General features: G+C 40.7%; 1 protein-coding gene across 6 annotated transcripts in view; it reads right to left on the bottom strand.

The window, feature by feature from the left end:
- The window catches only part of SHROOM2 (shroom family member 2), a 115165-nt gene that overhangs the window by 30234 nt on the left and 67059 nt on the right, over positions 1 to 17872 (bottom strand). For 3 of the 6 annotated variants that reach the window (XM_083612087.1, XM_083612088.1, XM_083612089.1), the window contains exons 3-6: positions 11734 to 11838; positions 9758 to 9889; positions 5307 to 7965; positions 2900 to 3000 (exon numbers count right to left, since the gene is read on the bottom strand). In XM_083612087.1, coding sequence (XP_083468213.1) covers positions 2900 to 3000; positions 5307 to 7965; positions 9758 to 9889; positions 11734 to 11838 — 2997 coding nt within the window. The remainder of the gene's footprint in view (positions 1 to 2899; positions 3001 to 5306; positions 7966 to 9757; positions 9890 to 11733; positions 11839 to 17872) is intronic. The other 3 variants (XR_014547731.1, XM_083612090.1, XM_083612091.1) reach the window with 1 other exon arrangement.

Here is a 17872-nt window from a genome sequence, read left to right as displayed (position 1 = left end):
GTCATGAGGATAGTCAGAAATGGTAAAAGTAAAAAAGCAGGTTAAGAAGTGGCCACCTTGTGTGCCCTTCATATAATTTCTATTGAACAGCTTGATAAATTTCTTCTAACTATTCACACATTGGGTAAGATAAGTTACCCTGCATTATTTACTTGGCAACATGAAAAATGGGGGTGGGTGGGAGAAGATATTATTATTATTATTATTATTATTATTATTATTATTTAAATTAAGGACTGAAATGTTCCATCTCTCAGTTTGGCAGTGCAATTTTGAAGTTTAAGAATACAGACTTGCAAACAACTTCTAATCCATATAAGATAAATGAAATCTTATTATTAATGAAGTTGCAGTAAGTTTTATTTTTATTTAACTTAAAAACTTGTAAATAAAGCAGATCATAGTTCTTGCTCTTGCAAAGTGGGTCATATGACCTTGGCCACAGGCATGACCACAACTCAGTTCACCTCTGCTACTTTGTATGGAGAGGGTTATGATAGCATAAACCAGAAACATGTTACAAATGTACACCCTTTTAGTGACTTCTTTGACTAGCCTGAGCCCAACTGATAATCTTTCTCTCCAAGAACTTCGCCAATACATATATGCACAAACTTGCCACCTCGCTGCTGCAACCTGCCTGTGGCGGCATGGCAGGGCTGCACAACAAACTAGATTTTTTTTCTCAGAAGCCAGAGAGATTTCCATGCTTTGCATTAATCACAGTGTAAATATAACAAAACAAATAACACTGCTGGTTCCAGGACTCTTATGTCATATAAATTAACGATTTGTCGCTTACTGATAAAAAGGTAAATGTAAACATAAAATGTCCATGTTCCCTCGAAGTCTGTTAATATTTCATAGACTGAGAGCTTTTGGTTTCCCATGCACACTTCCAGATTACAATGGACAAGTTCCAATCTAGCATGTCAATACCACTTTTCTACAGATGAACGAAAAATGTCCTTCAAACGTGGGCCAAATACAGAAAAAAATTAGCTTTGTTTCTTTTTTTAAAAATGTACATGTTAAAGTGACTTCAGTATGTGTAGAAATTTCATTATATTAAAGTAGGTAGACTTCAGTCTTGTATATTTAAGCCCCACTTCTAAAAAAATACTGTGAACAAACTACATATTTTTTCAATTAGGTGGTCACTAAACAGTTACGTGCCAAATGTTGAAAGAAAGCTTGATTTTAGAAGATTTGGTGTCTCTCTTTTAGGCTCACTGAAATGGGTGTGGAAGCAGTAAAAGCAGTCCTACACTAAACAACTAAGAACACCAATGTCCCATATGTATTTTATCAATGGCTATTACTATTAAATTACCCATCCTTCAGCAGCAGCAGCAGCAGCAGCCGCCGGGATGGGTTATAACAATTTAAAGTTCAGAATTTAAAACAGTACTGTACAGCCAAAGGAACGGGTTTATTAAAAAATAAAACTTATAATAAAGTACTGCATCAGAATGTTAAACGTGCAACCCATTTCAGGATTTTAAAAATATGCTTTCAGTGCACATGTATGCATATATAAAAGGTCCCTGAAAAAGACCTTGACTTCCATTATATCCCATGTTTTTTTGTGTCTGGTCACAGTTTCCTCAGTTTGCTGCTGTTTCTTTCATGCAGCGGCTACAACTAGGTCAAACAGACCCTAAGCTAGGGATGGGTGAGTACGTCAATTTTGGTTTCTTTCAGTTTTTCATTCTTCCAGTATATCCAAGTATGCAGCCATGCTCTGAGGCACATTTCCAATACCAAATCTGCCTGTGCTTCCTATTTTGCTCCAACATGCTGTGGTGGCCATAATGCCATAGTGAAGAGCAGCAAAACACTTTTGTGCACTTATGTGTGCTAAAAATGACAAAAATGGGGCCACTTTCCAAGGGCTGTGACAACAGTTCTCAAACTCGTCTCCCTGGAATAACCTACTTTTAGTCTTCTCAGATAGCAACAATTAGCTGAAATGCACACACACACACACACACACACACACACACACAAATCTCCAAGCCTACTAAGCAATTTCTGTCCTGTCCATCAACAGGACATAGTCAAAGCTCCTTGTATGCGAAGGGATCAAGTGACACAAGGCTGCCCATGCCAATGTTTTAAGCCAAAATGAATAACCTGACCCAGTAAAGAAAACAAAAACAATCAGGCACCTCCTCTTATGAATGAACTATCCATTGTTCCATTCTTAAAAGCACTTTCGCTGAAAGCACTTAATGCATTCCCCAGAAATACAATTCAGTGCCAAACCTACATTGGCTACAAAGTACATTCTATAGGTTTCTCTCTCTCCCCCAAGGCATGGTCTGGAGGCACGAGGCTATCACCTTGCTGAATCTAAGTAGGTCTGAGTCTGGGTCAATGCCTGGAAACCTCCTGAGGACCACCAACATACTACCAAGGATTCCATAATGGAAAAAGGTGCGATATAAACAGACAAAACATGTGATAAAAGAGTTAACACTCCCCCAGGAATAGTATGTGAGAGGCTCAAAGGCACCTACAAGCAATCCTAACCACGTCTATCCAGAAATTAGTCCTGTTGAATTCAATAGGATTTATTGCCAGGTAAATGGGATTAGGAATGTAGCCTAAAGTCTTATGTGGATGTAAACAGCTCTAACATATATGCAAGAAATATCTGAGAATTACCTCTGTAGTATTACTATTAACAGAAGTTGCATATTTAATAGTGATTTTCTTTATCCTTGAGAAATAAAGGCATATCACATAGATGAAGAATATTAAAAGCAAAAACAAAAAGACTATTAAAAGCAAGTTCTTTTAATAGTTTCAACTCCTGCTGGATAAAATTAAGCTAACCATATTCTGCAGTATATGCCAATAAGCCCTGCACACAGAAACACATAAAACTGCTTACCTTAAATCGCAGCTCCTTTCACCAGATCTTGCTGGAGAGCAAGTAAGATGTTCGTCTTCCCTTTTATTTTCTGCATGTCTCCTTGCTTCAGCTGATGCTTCCTGAAAAATGGTTTCATAACATAGTAAAGCACCAAATCATCAAGTTTCAGTCTGCAGAAAAATATATTATTACACACCCCTTCATTTGTGGGTTTGTTTAGAGTCCATAATGTATCCACTCTTATGCTGATTTGGCTTAAAGCACAATAGTATATTCCATGCAACCTCTCAGTTGGCTTTACAATCCTTGTACTCAAGTTACTAATTCATCTGACTGCTCTAGAAAGGAACAACTTTTTTTTCACTTTGGCAAAAACTTGCCACTTGCAAGCATTTTAGGACTCTCAAGAACTGTGCGCGTGCACAAATGGGTGTGTTTTGGCACATGCACACAGGAAAGAGGGTGTATATATATATATATATATATATATATATATATATATACATATATGACATCTCTTTTAAAAGTAGTTAAGACATGGAGCTTTTAGAACTTAATTATCTTAAAAATGCTAAATAATCAAACTTGCAAAAGATGGGTGTACAAGACACCTTGTACAAGAAAGCTATTGCCAGCTACATGTATCTGTGCGCTTACAGCTTCCACACAGAACATACCAAATGTCTACTGTCCACAGCTACATCCTATGCTACAACTACATCTGCTCCAAGACAGATCCATAATAAAAAATGACACCACCACCTGTCACCTAGTTCCCAGCTAAACACATTCCCATTATCCTCATTGATGAGCTACAGTCCATTCCAGATACTTCCCTCTCAAAGGCCTGGAATGGTATGTCCTTGTCCACAGATAGCATTCTCAGCCAATCTAAACCAGCTACTAATCAGCAACAGCAGACCATATATGAACACTCACAAACAAGGAGTAGACCCTCAAACCAACCCAGATATCAAGCTGTCTCTATATCTGGAAAATTCTCTGTTAAACTGATGAGCAGGTCTGAGGAGCCAAACAGGAAACAACTTTATTAAAGGACTATGTACAACAGGCTTTCTGTCCTTTAGCTACTTTCTCACTTTGCTTCTAGCCCTGCTTCCTGTTTGGGCCTAACCAACTAAAGTAGACGTGGGAGGTGCTCTTAAAGGAACACTCCCTTACAATATCCATCCTGGCAACACTATTGCTGGTCCTAAAAATATCAGCTATGCAACATCAGCTGCTTGTTTACCTGTCTGTGTTCTAGGGTTGCATATACTGTCATCTGCCACCAAAGGAACATAAAAGCTGGTACATAGTTAGACCACTGGCCCATACAGCCCAGTATTGCTGACGCTGCCTTGCTTGTTCAGAATCTGCTGTTTAATAATTTAATTGTGCAACCCCATTTTTTTGTATTACTGGAGGAGAAAAAGTTCTCACATTATGCATAATCTTATATACCTCTGTCATTACTCCCAAATCAGTCATAGTTTTCCTGGACTAAAAAGTCACAAACTCTTTAGCTTTTCCTTGCAGGAAAGGTGCACTGACTCCTTGATTGTTACGGTTGCCCTTATCCGCAGCTTTTCCAGTTCTGCAATACCCTTTCTAAGACAGAATGCCCAGAACTATACACCATATTCCAAAAATGGCCATGCATAGATTCTCATCAACTCGTCATGATAATGGACCTAAATTGTCTCTACTATGGAATTTTCACTGCTACTGCAATTGTTTTCATTAAGTTATACACCATTAACAGTTAAATTAGGCCTGCCAGTTCATTGTCTGTGAAGTAAGGTCATGTCTGTTCCGATTTGCCTAAGACTACATACTTAACATTGAGCTTCATGTGCCATTTTGTTGCCCAAAAGCAAAGCTTAGAGAAATTCTTTTGGGCCTATTTAATTTGCCTGGCACTTTACCGTCCTGAATAATCTGGAGTCATCCTGGCTACCGCAATGCTCACCCTTGACTCCAGATCATTTATTAATGAATTAAATAGTACCAGTCAAAATACAGGTCCTTGAAGGATCCTGCTGCTCACTTTCCCCTATCTGAAGTACTGTCCATTTAGCCCTACCCTTTGGTTCCTGTTCTGTGACCAGTTATAGACTAGCAAGATGATCTGTCCTCTTATTCCAAGACTGATATTAATCAGAAACCTTTGGTGAGGAATTCTGTGAAAAAGTAGATAACGCCTATCAATACAATTCCTGTTTGGCTGGTAAGCCAAGCTGATATTTGTAGACCCCTCGGTATGTTTGTAAGCGTACAGCAGGCTGTAAAATTAAATGAAAATGAAAAGCAATCATGAATCTCCTAGATTACTGTCAGTTGGTCCTGTTAATCTCTTGGTCTTAAAACATTTTGTTCTCTCCAAGGCAAAACATTTAAGGATAGGAGTAAAAGTGCCCTTTACCTGTTTGTAGAAATCTGCGGAAGGGGATGACCTGGACCGTTCATGTGTATATGGAGATTTCTCAAGCTGCTCATGGCCAGCATCAAGGATGTTGTCAGCTGAATGGTATCTTCCAGAGTTCCGAGTTTCCATAGGTTTCCTCTGCTCCTTCCATGATGCCTGGTATTCTGCGAAAGTTTCCAACCTAGGAGATTGTCCAGATTTTGCTTTGCGGCCACTGTAATGGACACTTTCTTTGGGTCTACTGCGTGCACCAACCAAATTCTCAACTCCAAAAGAAGCTGACCTCATCCTCCTTTCATACCATGACCCTTCAATCTCACTTTCGTAAGAATTGGTATGAGGATCATTAGGAGTCTGTACTTCTGGCCGACCATAAGGTGCATGTCTTTGTGAAGATTTTTGGTAGGCAGGCTTGCTCGTTTCTTCAAAGAACTTCCACCTATCTGCAAAAGAACCCAAAGCTTCCTCAGAAGTAGTTGGACGACGGCGTGGCCGGTAGTCATCATCTGACACCCCCACTTCATTTATCTTCTCGGGCTCAGAATAAGATTTCAATTTTTGTTCCGTTGTGAACCTCTTCCTAGCTCCAATGCGAGAAACGTGGTGAATGTTACTACCAGGTGAAGTCTGTTTAGAAGACTGCCTAGCCCCAAGAAAGCCTGCCTCGTCTTCAGAGACAAGAGCCAGTGGAGAAGAGTTATAATTATTTGTCTTCCGGTCTGGAAGATAATCTGCAGAACTGGGCTCCAGGTCCCTTCGCTGGAAAGAGGTGGCCTTCAAGACCCTGGCCTGGGCCTCTTTCAGATTGTCCTTGTATACATTAGTAAAAGAACTTTCTGATGAGGAGTTTATCTTTTCTGCTGAATCGGGTTTCCAGTTCTCAGCATACTCTTCGGTCTCACTTGACCCCGCTAAAACAGCTGTGCTTTTGCTTTTCTGTAACTTTGCTCTTTTCATCTGGATCTCGTTTCTCAGTGTGGTAGCAAAACGATCACTCCTTCGTGCGTTTTTGCCCAGGTTAGCATCAAATGCAGGCTGCTTAGTAATCTCCGCTTCGGCAGCAGGATCAGCCTGGCTTTTCCCTTCCTGAGCTAAAGAGTGCAACATTGGGGTCTTCTGAGGAGAAATTTTGTAGCTCTCTTCTTGACTCCACTTGAAATCTTTTGCGGGAGCTTTACTGGTGGACACTAAGGCACATTCCCGCCCATATTCCCGCTCACAGTAACTATCATGGTTCTCCTCAAAGTTCTTGGCGTGCACTGGCTTTTCAGTGAAACTTACCTTTCTAGAGTCTTCCATTACAATTGTTCTAACATCCTCTCCTTTATTAACTATGTAATGGCTGCTCTTTTCACATACATCTAGAGAAGGCTCAACAGGCTGCTGAGGTAGACAGTATTTGGGACTTTGGATCATTGTAGTCATAGCAGGACTCTCCTGTGGTCCAGAGGAAGCGTGGTTCCCTATGCCAGTATTCCGACATTCATCTTTGAGTAGTGGTCTCGAGTTTCCCTGAACAGGCTGTTTCACTGTCACACAGTAATAGCGGTTTAGCCCTGTGTTGTCCATTTTCTCCTCAGCACTCACGTCAGAAGAAGTGGCAGCAGAAGCAGTACTATCAAGTATCCTGGCGTGGTTTGGATGACAGCTACGTTTGTCAGTGGGCCTTTCTTGAATGCCAGCATAAGTGGAGAGGTGCCGCTGCTCTTTAGGTGACGCAGAGACTTTTGCGTTGCGAAAGAAAGTGCTTTCATCACTGTACTGGCGCTGGTGATGGTGGCCATAAGTGGACTGTGCAAATCGAACGTCCGTGCTGGACAGAGACGATTGCAGCCTGCTGAAATTTCCTATGATGTTGTTGTTGACCCTGTCCCCGGCAGAAGACAAACCACAATCCAGACTGAGATCGGATCTGTAGACTGGTTTGGTGCTCTGCCTACCTTCGGAGGCCCTGTCGACAGCTCTGGCATCTCTCTTCTGTTGCTCTACAGTTTCGGCACTCCAATCACTCTTGGCTTGCAGCCTGTGCTGGACGTCAAAGTGCTGGGTGCTCTGAATACCCTCTGAATAAGGAGCAGCATGGGCTCGCTCGTGACTTTTGGTGGCAGCAAAGCTATCACTACGAAGAGGTGGTGGTGGTGGTGGAGGGGAGGGCGACTTTTTCTTCTCTGGGACATACCACACAGGACCAAAATTTGATCTTCCGGACCCAGAATACTTTGAATCAGAATGATCTTCCAGCCGGGGGCTCCTGTTGTTTTCATACTGTGGCGCTTGAGGTGCAAAGCAGGTAGTTTTCTCATCTAATCCTCCATTATCACTTAGATATGAGGCAGCCTTGCTATTTCCTGATTTTGGGGTTTCCCAGTGACCCACCTTGTACCCGGCATTCTCAACTGAGGCAGCATCTGCACTGGTCAATGTGTGGTCAGGTGTGCTAGAGCTAGTAGAGAAAGAGCCGTAGGCAGAATCCCTTTTGCTGGGATTCCCCAAGTGGTCAATACTACTGTTGGACTTCGCAGAAGACATCTGCCCATATTGATACACCTGGGGTGTGTGATCCCAGCTGTCCATGCTTCCAGCAGAACTGAACTGGTCTGAGGTGCGATGGAGATTTGACTGGTCCCATGAGCTTGACAGATCATGGGAAGAGGAGCTGCAGCAAAATATGAAAAGGGCTTTCGTCAATATAGCACCAACAAAACCCATACTCTCTGCTGGTAGAAACAGCCATACTAGATAATATTACAAAAATGCAAACATTATAAAATCAAAATGCAAATATTATAAAATCAAAGTACACTGTTTCTGTGCTTTACATATGCTGCTGCCCTTTCCCCCACCCCTATTTTTAATAATACATCTGCTGTTAAATATGTATTCTGCCTTATAGCTGTATATGAGACAAGCAGAAAATAAGTTATTAGACTCTTGTTTTTCACAAGGATTGAATTGTGGAATTTATTCCATTGTGAGTATTTTGACACTGCTGCTTATTATGTATTGGTTATGTGCTTGTTGTATAGAATCACAGAATGTAAGAGTTGGGAAATATTATGTTATGTGTTTGCATTTTGGTGTTTTTGCCACTGAGCTGTAAACTGTCCTGTGACCTTTTGATGAAGGGGCGTGTGTGTGTGTATACTTTATATATACTAGTATAATCTGCATAGCGTATGAGTCCAACAGAATGCCCAGTGGAGTCTCCATTGCCCCAGGCCCTAACAGGGAACCCTTGGCATGGGCTTAGTGATCTCTCCACATTTATCTCCCTACTCCCAGGTTGTCCCTAAGGAAAGTCAAAACAAGCAGAAGTTCCCATGCAGCCAGGACCCATCTGTGAATATAAAATCCATGACAAGTTTTCATTCTACTTTGTAATACGTGTCAATGAGAGCATTTGAAGAGTATGTAACAAAAGCATTTTTAAAAATAAAATAAAATCTGTGATTAGGCACAGAGGAAACTGTTTCTGAAGCCATCCAGCATACTGGACAACAAGATCTATAGAACCATAGGGGCGGGTTAAGTGTTCAAAACAACTAAGCAGCTTTATTTTGAAAGTTTGAATTTGTATTATGAACACAAGCAGTAAATGGTAGCAAATGTCTAAAGGCCACTTAATGCTCTTCTTTTTAAAAGTAAACCTAGCATGAAACATTTAAGATTACATTACTTAGTACTCCAATAAAACCGAATCAAGTTCCACTTTAGGGCCATGAATGGCAAGTATACTTTTCCCAGTTTTGTTTTTTGTTTTTTTGGTAAATTAAAAGTCTGCATATTCTGAGACATGTTTTACATGCCACCAAAACAAAGAAGCAAATGGAATGCAAGGTCTGTGGCTAAAGGAACGCTTTGTGAGAGCTTGTAACCAGATCATGGTATACCTGGATTACAGAGAGACATTTTACCACCTGAACTAAGATGTAATATTTTTTTTTAATATCCCCAAAATAGTTCTCATACAACTCATTACTGAGAAACATTCAGCGACTGAACAGGCGACGATGTGCCCTACCCAATTCTTATTAATTGTTACATAGCAAGCAGAGATGTAATTAGAGAAAGCAATTGCATGACAATTCTTTAGGCATACACAGAGTGTGTTTTCCTCTTAAATACTTGCTTTGGAATAGGAGATTTGGTTTCTTACTCCTTCCATTGCGTTTTAGTACTTTTAAGGGGCTTTTACACACCTGAAAACTGATGCACCGAGAGAAAAGAAAAGAAAACCTGCCGGAAGAACCTGTAGTTCACTCTATTTACTTAGCTGCATAATGTTATATCTAAGTTCCCTCATTACACAACTCCCTTCGTGCACAACGACAAACTTAAAATAAAACTGTGCGGTTGCTGGCCATTTTAAGATAAGGAACAAACCGAGGCAAGCAATTATTTTCTTACCGTTGGAGCTGGATGTATGTTAATTTTAAACAGGAACTCACCTTGCATGATACCGAGAGTGCCAGGAAGCACAGGGATTGGTTGAGGAGAGTCGTGACGTGGCTGTCTCAGGGTGACTCTCCGTGAATTTGGTCGCATGCCAGGAGTGGGGCCTGCAGGCTAGATCATTCTTTCTGGAACGAGAAAGGAAAAACATAGGCATTTACTGCATATATATTTTTTAAGCAATCAACCTCAGACCTAATTAACAAACACAGTAAGTAGGCTCAGGTTACAGAGCAGTGTCTGCTGCTCTAGGAAATCACCTTTGAAAAGAATCCAGGTGCTTTTTTTTTTTTTTAAGCACTTGAAATACAGACAGTGAGTCAAAGCCTGGAATGTTTCACCTCTGCGAGGCAGATAAAAGCACTTACTGATTATCTGTGAAATCCCTTATAATATAGACGCATACCGTCTATAACAATTAAGTCTTGTATAATTGCATGGAAGTACAGAAATGAGGAATTTTGTGTTTGAGCAACTCTCATTTTTGAAACCAGAGTAGGTGTGGTTCAGTGACAATGGCCAGGAACTCTGATCCAGATTCAAATACCTGTTCATTAAGAGAGAAAACGTAATGTAAAAAAAAAAAAAACAGAGGGTGCTCCTCACATTTCTCAGTAGTGCTGCCCAGTTTTGCCAGTCAACTGGCACAAAAGCTTCCTGGGCTATCAAGCGTTGGTTTGAGAAGCGAGCCTTAGGCCTCCCTGTCAACCTTGCCATTCCCTATTGCCATCTTCTCATCCAGTAAATGGAGAAAGTTATCAAACTGTCCTGCACCTGCCTGCCTGAAACAGCACAGCATCCAATTCAGGGGTCAACATCACTGACAAGCACCTTAGGAGGTCGATACACCAGCAGGGGCCTGAAGCAACCATCCCACCTTGCTCCTGCTTACTGCTGTTGCCTGCTTACTACACCCCTTTTCAAGCATGCAAAAAGTGACAATAGTTTAGAGAAGGAGCCCCGTCCTCTCCTTGTGAGCCGAAGTAGAGAGTGGGCTCACAGGGAGAAGCCAAGCAAATGGCTAGTGGTGACAGCGGCAGGGAGTTCTTCAATGGCATCTTGCCCAATGGCCTCCTAAAAACCTGGGAGCCAACAGTGTTCCACCAGTTTTAGGCACTTGGTTGCAAAGCTTTGTTGGGCATGTAGAAGGAGGAGAGGCAGGGAGGGAGGTTCAAGACCAGCTACCTGCTCCGGTCACTTGACAGTTCTGTTGTGGAATCTGTCACAAAGGACCACGGGGCCTGTTTTCACACGGTGGTTGTCTCTCAACCCATGTCCATAAAGAAGCCAGCATCAGAATCCAATATGCAGAAGCAATAGTTGTCCATTTTAGCTAAATGGCTTGAAGGCTAATTGCTTCAGGGTTTCACACAGCTTGGCATGTGTGGGAACCAACACTGTAGCAGTTGCATGAGGTTGAATAGCCTGTGTGGACATGCTATTCTGTAAGAGCAATGCCATTTCTAAAAAAACCACACATGTCTAAGTCCTTCATAAATCCAACCTCCCACACAATGCTGCCAACTTAATGCTATCATGGAGTTCTGCACATGCAAATCTAATCCCACAAATTCAATGATAATTGTTGCGGCTGTCTCCACAGTTAGCTGATGAATCATGCAATTGTCTAGTTTAAAAACAGTAGCCTCACAGTGGAATCCCATGCATGTCTATTTAGAAGCCCCTTTGAAATTCAATGGAACTTACTTTCTGATAAGTGATAATTGGTAGGATGGCAGTTTAACCACAAACTGTTTATTTGTTTGTTGTTTGCTTAATACATAGGCATGGAACCAGAATGGTTTGTACATAATGTGAATGAGACATGAGACTACAAAATGACTACATGGCCAGATGCTTATCATGGAGAAATGGAAGTGGGAATGGAGGATTTCAGAATGGATTACTGAGAAGGGTTTTTCTATTAGGAGAAGGGATAGGGAATGCTGTCTTTGTGAAACCAACACCATACCTCATGGAGCTTCTCAAGATCTTCGTAAGATAGCTCCTGGCCACATGAACATCACTTTCAGACGGCATTTTCTGTGTTACAATATCCACCACCAAATTCATCTTCCTGAGCCGTCAGGGAAGCAGAGGAGGAACACAGTAGACCAGAAATTCTCAGACTTTTCCATAGTGAGTCTCACCCCACATTAGAAAGAAAAGAAAAAAGCAAGCTGACTGACAGTCCATGCTCTCATTCCGTGATTGTGAGCAAGGAAAGACAGAGAACATGGTCATGCCAGTCTGCAGAGGAACACTAGAGTAGCATAAAGCCCACTAGAAAGAGAAATTTGCCTAAACCCATTTGAAAACCATGGGGATAGAAACAAAGCAAAATAGAGAAGAGAGATTTGGGGTTTTGCTTCTTTCTGTGGATGAATTTTGGATTGTTTTAAATAACAAAAAAACCCCACACTGCATGTTTCTGAAATACTATGTGAATGCTTTCAGTTTTGTTAGTACACTGCTATAGGCTGCTATATAGGAGAGGATTGGTTTACATTATTGTATCATGCCAACATGCTAGTTACTGAGAAGAGCCGAATTGCAGCGCTGTTGCTTTTTAAATTGAAAAGACCCCTTCAATCATTGATTCCTCCTTGCATTTTAGACCACTATAAATAGGCTATCCAACACAGAAATTAATCCCAAATCCCTTGGTGCAAACAGAAAGAAGTCTGAAAAGAGCAAGAGCAAGATATTAACAAAAATTATACTGCTAGAGTGAAATACTTTGCAGGCGACTAGAGTGGTTAGTATTTCCTACAATTCTGCTGTATTAACTGTAAGTGACAGAATGAGAGCACCTAAACCCAGAAAGAAACTCTGTTACCAACAGCAATAGTAATAACAGCCTTCCTTCGTGTTCCTAACCCTAAACAGATATGATACACCTATGAAGTTGTCCGAGAGAAGGAAAACTAAAGTTAAGATTTGAGGGGACAAGACAATGAAAGAAAATATTTCGGCGTATTTTTTACACCGAGGAGATCACGCTTCATAGCAAGTCTTCAAATTTTTACTGCATGAGGTTATCTTTATTAACACTTTCAGTGAAATCTATTTCTCCCCCCACCCTACCCCACCCCAGTATTATAAGAGCTGAAACATAGCGGAGTTCTCTGACACAGAAAGCTAGAAGCTCAGTTCCTGACTACACTTAAAGAGAGTGCCTTCACTATGGCATCTACACATGCATTTGTATAGTTATAAGCATTATTTGCATAATGTCCCGAAGTGTATTATGCACATAAACGGAGTGAAACAAAATAAACAGGAATTAGATACAGGTATTATATATTCTTGTCCCCTCAACAAACACACAGACACACACATACACAATCCCACCAACCCACCAGCAATAGTTGCAAATTTAATGACATACTACTACCAAAATAGAACTGGACAACAAATATAACCAGTTGCTTTGCGGGATGACTTTCGAACCCACCCACTGGCCTCCTAAAACATGTTTCAGTTTTGAAAAATAAACAATAAACAGTCTTGAAAAATAAACAGTAAATAAAATAAACAATATCACAAAGAGAATTTATGAAGGTATTTCTTATAACGTAAGTTGGTGAGGGTCAGCAATATATATATATATATATATATATATATATATATATATATATATATGTATACACACACACACACACACACACACACACACACACAGGGTGAGTCCGTGGATACAGAGTACACATGTTCCATGGGGCCTCTTTTAAAAGACTCACCCTGTAGATGTATGTACCTGGATATTTTAAATGGCAGGTGGTACACACACACAATGGAATATCTATCATCTATCTATCTATCTATCATCTATCTATCTATCTATCTATCATCTATCTATCTATCATCTATCTATCTATCTATCTATCTATCATCTATCTATCATCTATCTATCTATCTATCTATCAATCACGATATACTTATGTGACAATGTCATTCTACAGATATTTTGTTTTTGAGAAAGTGGCCAATGTTTTGAACAATAAGTTTATGCTCCTTTCCCCTGAAATACATAGCTGTATGCTTGTATGTTATGTTTGTGCTCATATAGTATTGGATGATACTGACCTAAGTCATATTCAAAGTATTACTTAAATCTATTGATTTCATTGGGTTTACTCTGGTATGAATTAGTTGGACATCACCCACTGTATATCTGTGTATGTTTGTACTGTATTCAAAAGGTGGTGGTTGTTTTGTTTTTTTAAGCTCACAATTTGCAATGAGACCCAGCTAAAATCTAAAATATGTGCCACTGCTTTCAATGGGACTTAGAGTTGTGACTAAGCCTGGCATATGACAGCTGCCACTTAACATTTTTGCTAGGATATTTACCAATTCCAAGAGATTTGGTAACATTGCTGCTCAGATTTATTTTCATCTCACACAGCAGTTTCGTGCTGTGACACAAACTCGATATGAACTTACTGATGGGATGATAAATTTAGAAAAGAAAATACATGCTGACAAGGAACGAGAATTTTCAACTCATCGTTCTTTTATTCAAGAAAAGCATTCCCACCCTCTTTTTATAAGATGACAGCAATTGCTTGCTGTTCACATTTAGAGCAAAATTCCTCCCTCTACTGGCCACCTCCTCTGCAAAATCAGTACCACTTTGAAAAGAAAGAAATGCCAGCTAGAAAATGAGGAGATAAGAACAAATCAGTCTCTAAGTCTTTCTAGACTGAAATGTCTCTCTGCTGATCTAACTCCTCACTGATTCAGACAGAATTACATTATGATGCTACTCTTCCTGTATGGTAATTCCACACTGACAAAATCTGTTGCTTTTTATCTTCAAGCTACTACCCTGCATGCTCTTCACAATAACTGTCCCAAGTTCGGATGCATCACCATCAAGCATATACAGTGGTACCTCGGGTTACATACGCTTCAGGTTACAGACTCCGCTAACCCAGAAATAGTGCTTCAGGTTAAGAACTTTGCTTCAGGATGAGAACAGAAATTGTGCTCCAGTGGTGCTGCAGCAGCAGGAGGCCCCATTAGCTAAAGTGGTGCTTCAGGTTAAGAACAGTTTCAGGTTAAGTATGGCCCTCCGGAACGAATTAAGTACTTAACCCGAGGTACCACTGTACCAACAAAAGTATTATTCTATGGTGCGTCTTAGGACCTTACCTGCTGCCAAGAAAACATGCAATTGAGGATTCAAAATAATCAACTGAAAATGCAGTGGCATTACAGCCACATATAACGCATGAATGAAATGTGTTATCAAATGATTCCAGTTCTGCATTTTTTCGACTTCTGAAGTCTCAGGTAAAAAGTGGAACAATTTCCCACGGGATAAGAATTGACACATCAGGACCCATTACTGAGCCATGCATGACTAAAAGGCGTCTTGGTCATTCTTGGGATTCTTGATCTGGGAATTTTCCCAATCACCAACACTTATGCAATTTTATCACTTATGCAATTTTATCAAGTTCTTGTAACACAGTCTAGGCCGGTAAGAGATGACATTATCATCCCTTCAAGAAACATTTCATGCTGCCTGTTCCTTTTCGCTGGTATACAGTGAAGAACTATTTGCTTCATCACACAACAACACCGCTGTACTTTCCTTAACTGTTCCAAGTACTTCATGAGCATTCTCTCCATAATCCTTTGAACAAAACCCCACGGAAAAAAGTCAGTACCACTGCTGCCTGATTATAGATGGTAAGGCCCGTTTTGGGAAATGGCGGCCTGCCCAAAGTCACCCAGGAAACTGCTGATGGACCATGCTTGAGACTTCTGCCTCAAAGTTCTTGCTCTTTCAGAATTTGTTTGGTGGTTAAGAGCAAGAACTTTGAGGCAGAAGTCTCAAGCATGGTCCATCTCAGCAGTTTCCTTTCTGATTCCTTTCTGATTCAGCTATATCTACTCTCTTCAATCAATAAGATTTCGGCAACCAATTTAATTACTCCAAATTTGCTGCTCCTTTTAATGCAACCACACACTGTTAGATCAATTATATTTTCACCATGGAAGTCAAGTTCTCTGCTAATTTGAAAACAAATATGAACTCCATGTACCTCCAGTCAAATTGAGGTCCTTAATTGGTATCTAGTCCTGGAGACTCAGGATATGTGTACTCTAACCAATATATTTGCTCCCCATCATCCCCTTCTCCAGTGCTAGAAAAAATACCATGTCACATGAACTTATGGTGGCAAAAGTACTGGGAGAATTAACTGTGGAACAGCATCACAGATGCTTCTTTCCATCTCTGCTTAATTGAGTGCAAGGGCAAAACACAGCCAAGCGGCTATTGGTCTCTTAAATGTGTGTGCATTTTAGCAGCAACGGACCTGTAGCCTTACTGCTACAGATGGCAATAAAACACCTTGACAGATGGGCAGCCTACTGATGCCTCATGTTTGTCTTATTATGATACAAAAAGGAGATTCATAGCTGTGTTTACGGGATCAAGTTTACCCTTCTACCGAGAGCCCCCAAGAAAGATGTAATGTTTCATTGCTCTTACAGCAAGGTTTATCTTCCTCTGATTTAAGCCAAACACTTTGTTAGTTTAATTATTTGAATGTGTTTCTTGAATTCTGTTTCTTGAAGATATTCTTGGAAGATGAAGCTATAAATTATACTTTTCACTAAACTTCAGCTTTACCTAAAAAGGGAAGCTGAAGCAACATGACTGGGTTAGTACTCTGAGGAAACTGGTTGTCCTCCTCTCTGAGGAGGCTTGTATCTCTTTAAGGATAGAATCATTTTTTCTATGTAACCCCCACCCCCTTTGAAGCTAAACAGGACTAGCTAATGTGGTGCCCTCCAGGTGTTGATGGATCACAATTTCCATCATTCCTGATGATTGGCCGGATAAGCTGGGGCTCATGGGAGTTGTAGTCCATCAAGATCTGGAGGGCACTGCATTGGCCGCACTTGCACAGAACTATAGCATGGAGCTATAGCATCTCCCTATAATAATTCATTTAGTAAGTCACGTGGTTAAATAAAAAGGGTGCACTATCAACATAAAACCATATGGTGAACACCACACACCTGAACTGAACACCTGAACAAAGTAGCAGACTAGGACCTGGGAGACTAGTTTTCTCGTACCTTCTAGACCATGAAGCTCACTGGGTGACCCTGGGCCAGTCACAGTCTCTCAGTCTAACCTACCTCACAGGGTTGTTGTGAGGATAAAATGGAGGGAACTATATACAGTGGTACCTCGGGTTAAGTACTTAATTTGTTCCGGAGGTCTGTTCTTAACCTGAAACTGTTCTTCACCTGAAACACCACTTTAGCTAATGGGGCCTCCCGCTGCCGCCGCGCCGCCAGAGCACAATTTCTATTCTCATCCTGAAGCAAAGTTCTTAACTTGAAGCACTATTTCTGGGTTAGCGGAGTCTGTAACCTGAAGCGTATGTAACCTAAAGCGTATGTAACCTGAGGTACTACTGTACACCACCTGGAGCTCCTTGGAGGAAAGGTGGGATATAAATGCAATAATCATCATCATTATTATTATTTTTTAAAAATGCACCTGGAATTGTATCAAATGTTAATAACATTTGCACATAAGACCCATACTGTGCAGAAGCTACATGCTGATGCAGGCAGTCCCCATCAGTCTTAGAAACTCATTATATATATCATGGGTAGGCAAACTAAGGCCCGGGGGCCAGATCCGGCCCAATCGCCTTCTAAATCCGACCCGTGGACAGTCCAGGAATCAGCGTGTTTTTACATGAGTAGAATGTGTCCTTTTATTTAAAATGTATCTCTGGGTTGTTTGTGGGGCCTGCCTGGTGTTTTTACATGAGTAGAATGTGTGCTTTTGTTTAAAATGCATCTCTGGGTTATTTGTGGGGCATAGGAATTCGTTCATAATTTTTTTTTCAAAATATAGTCCGGCCCTCACAAGGTCTGACAGACAATAGACCAGCCCCCTGCTGAAAAAGTTCGCTGACCCCTGATATATATGCTAGGCATCAAATGGTTCCTTAAACAAGGGTTTGCCGTTCCACACCAACGTTTTAAAGCAGTTTCCCTCTGTTTTAGGTATGCACATTTAAAAGGAAAACTGTTTAAAGAACAAATCTTTAATTCCTGCTTTAAAT

Source organism: Podarcis filfolensis (assembly GCF_964270895.1).
Source record: "Podarcis filfolensis genome assembly, chromosome: 4".
In the NCBI taxonomy this organism is placed as follows: domain Eukaryota; kingdom Metazoa; phylum Chordata; class Lepidosauria; order Squamata; family Lacertidae; genus Podarcis; species Podarcis filfolensis.
This window is presented reverse-complemented; position numbering and strand designations above follow the sequence as displayed.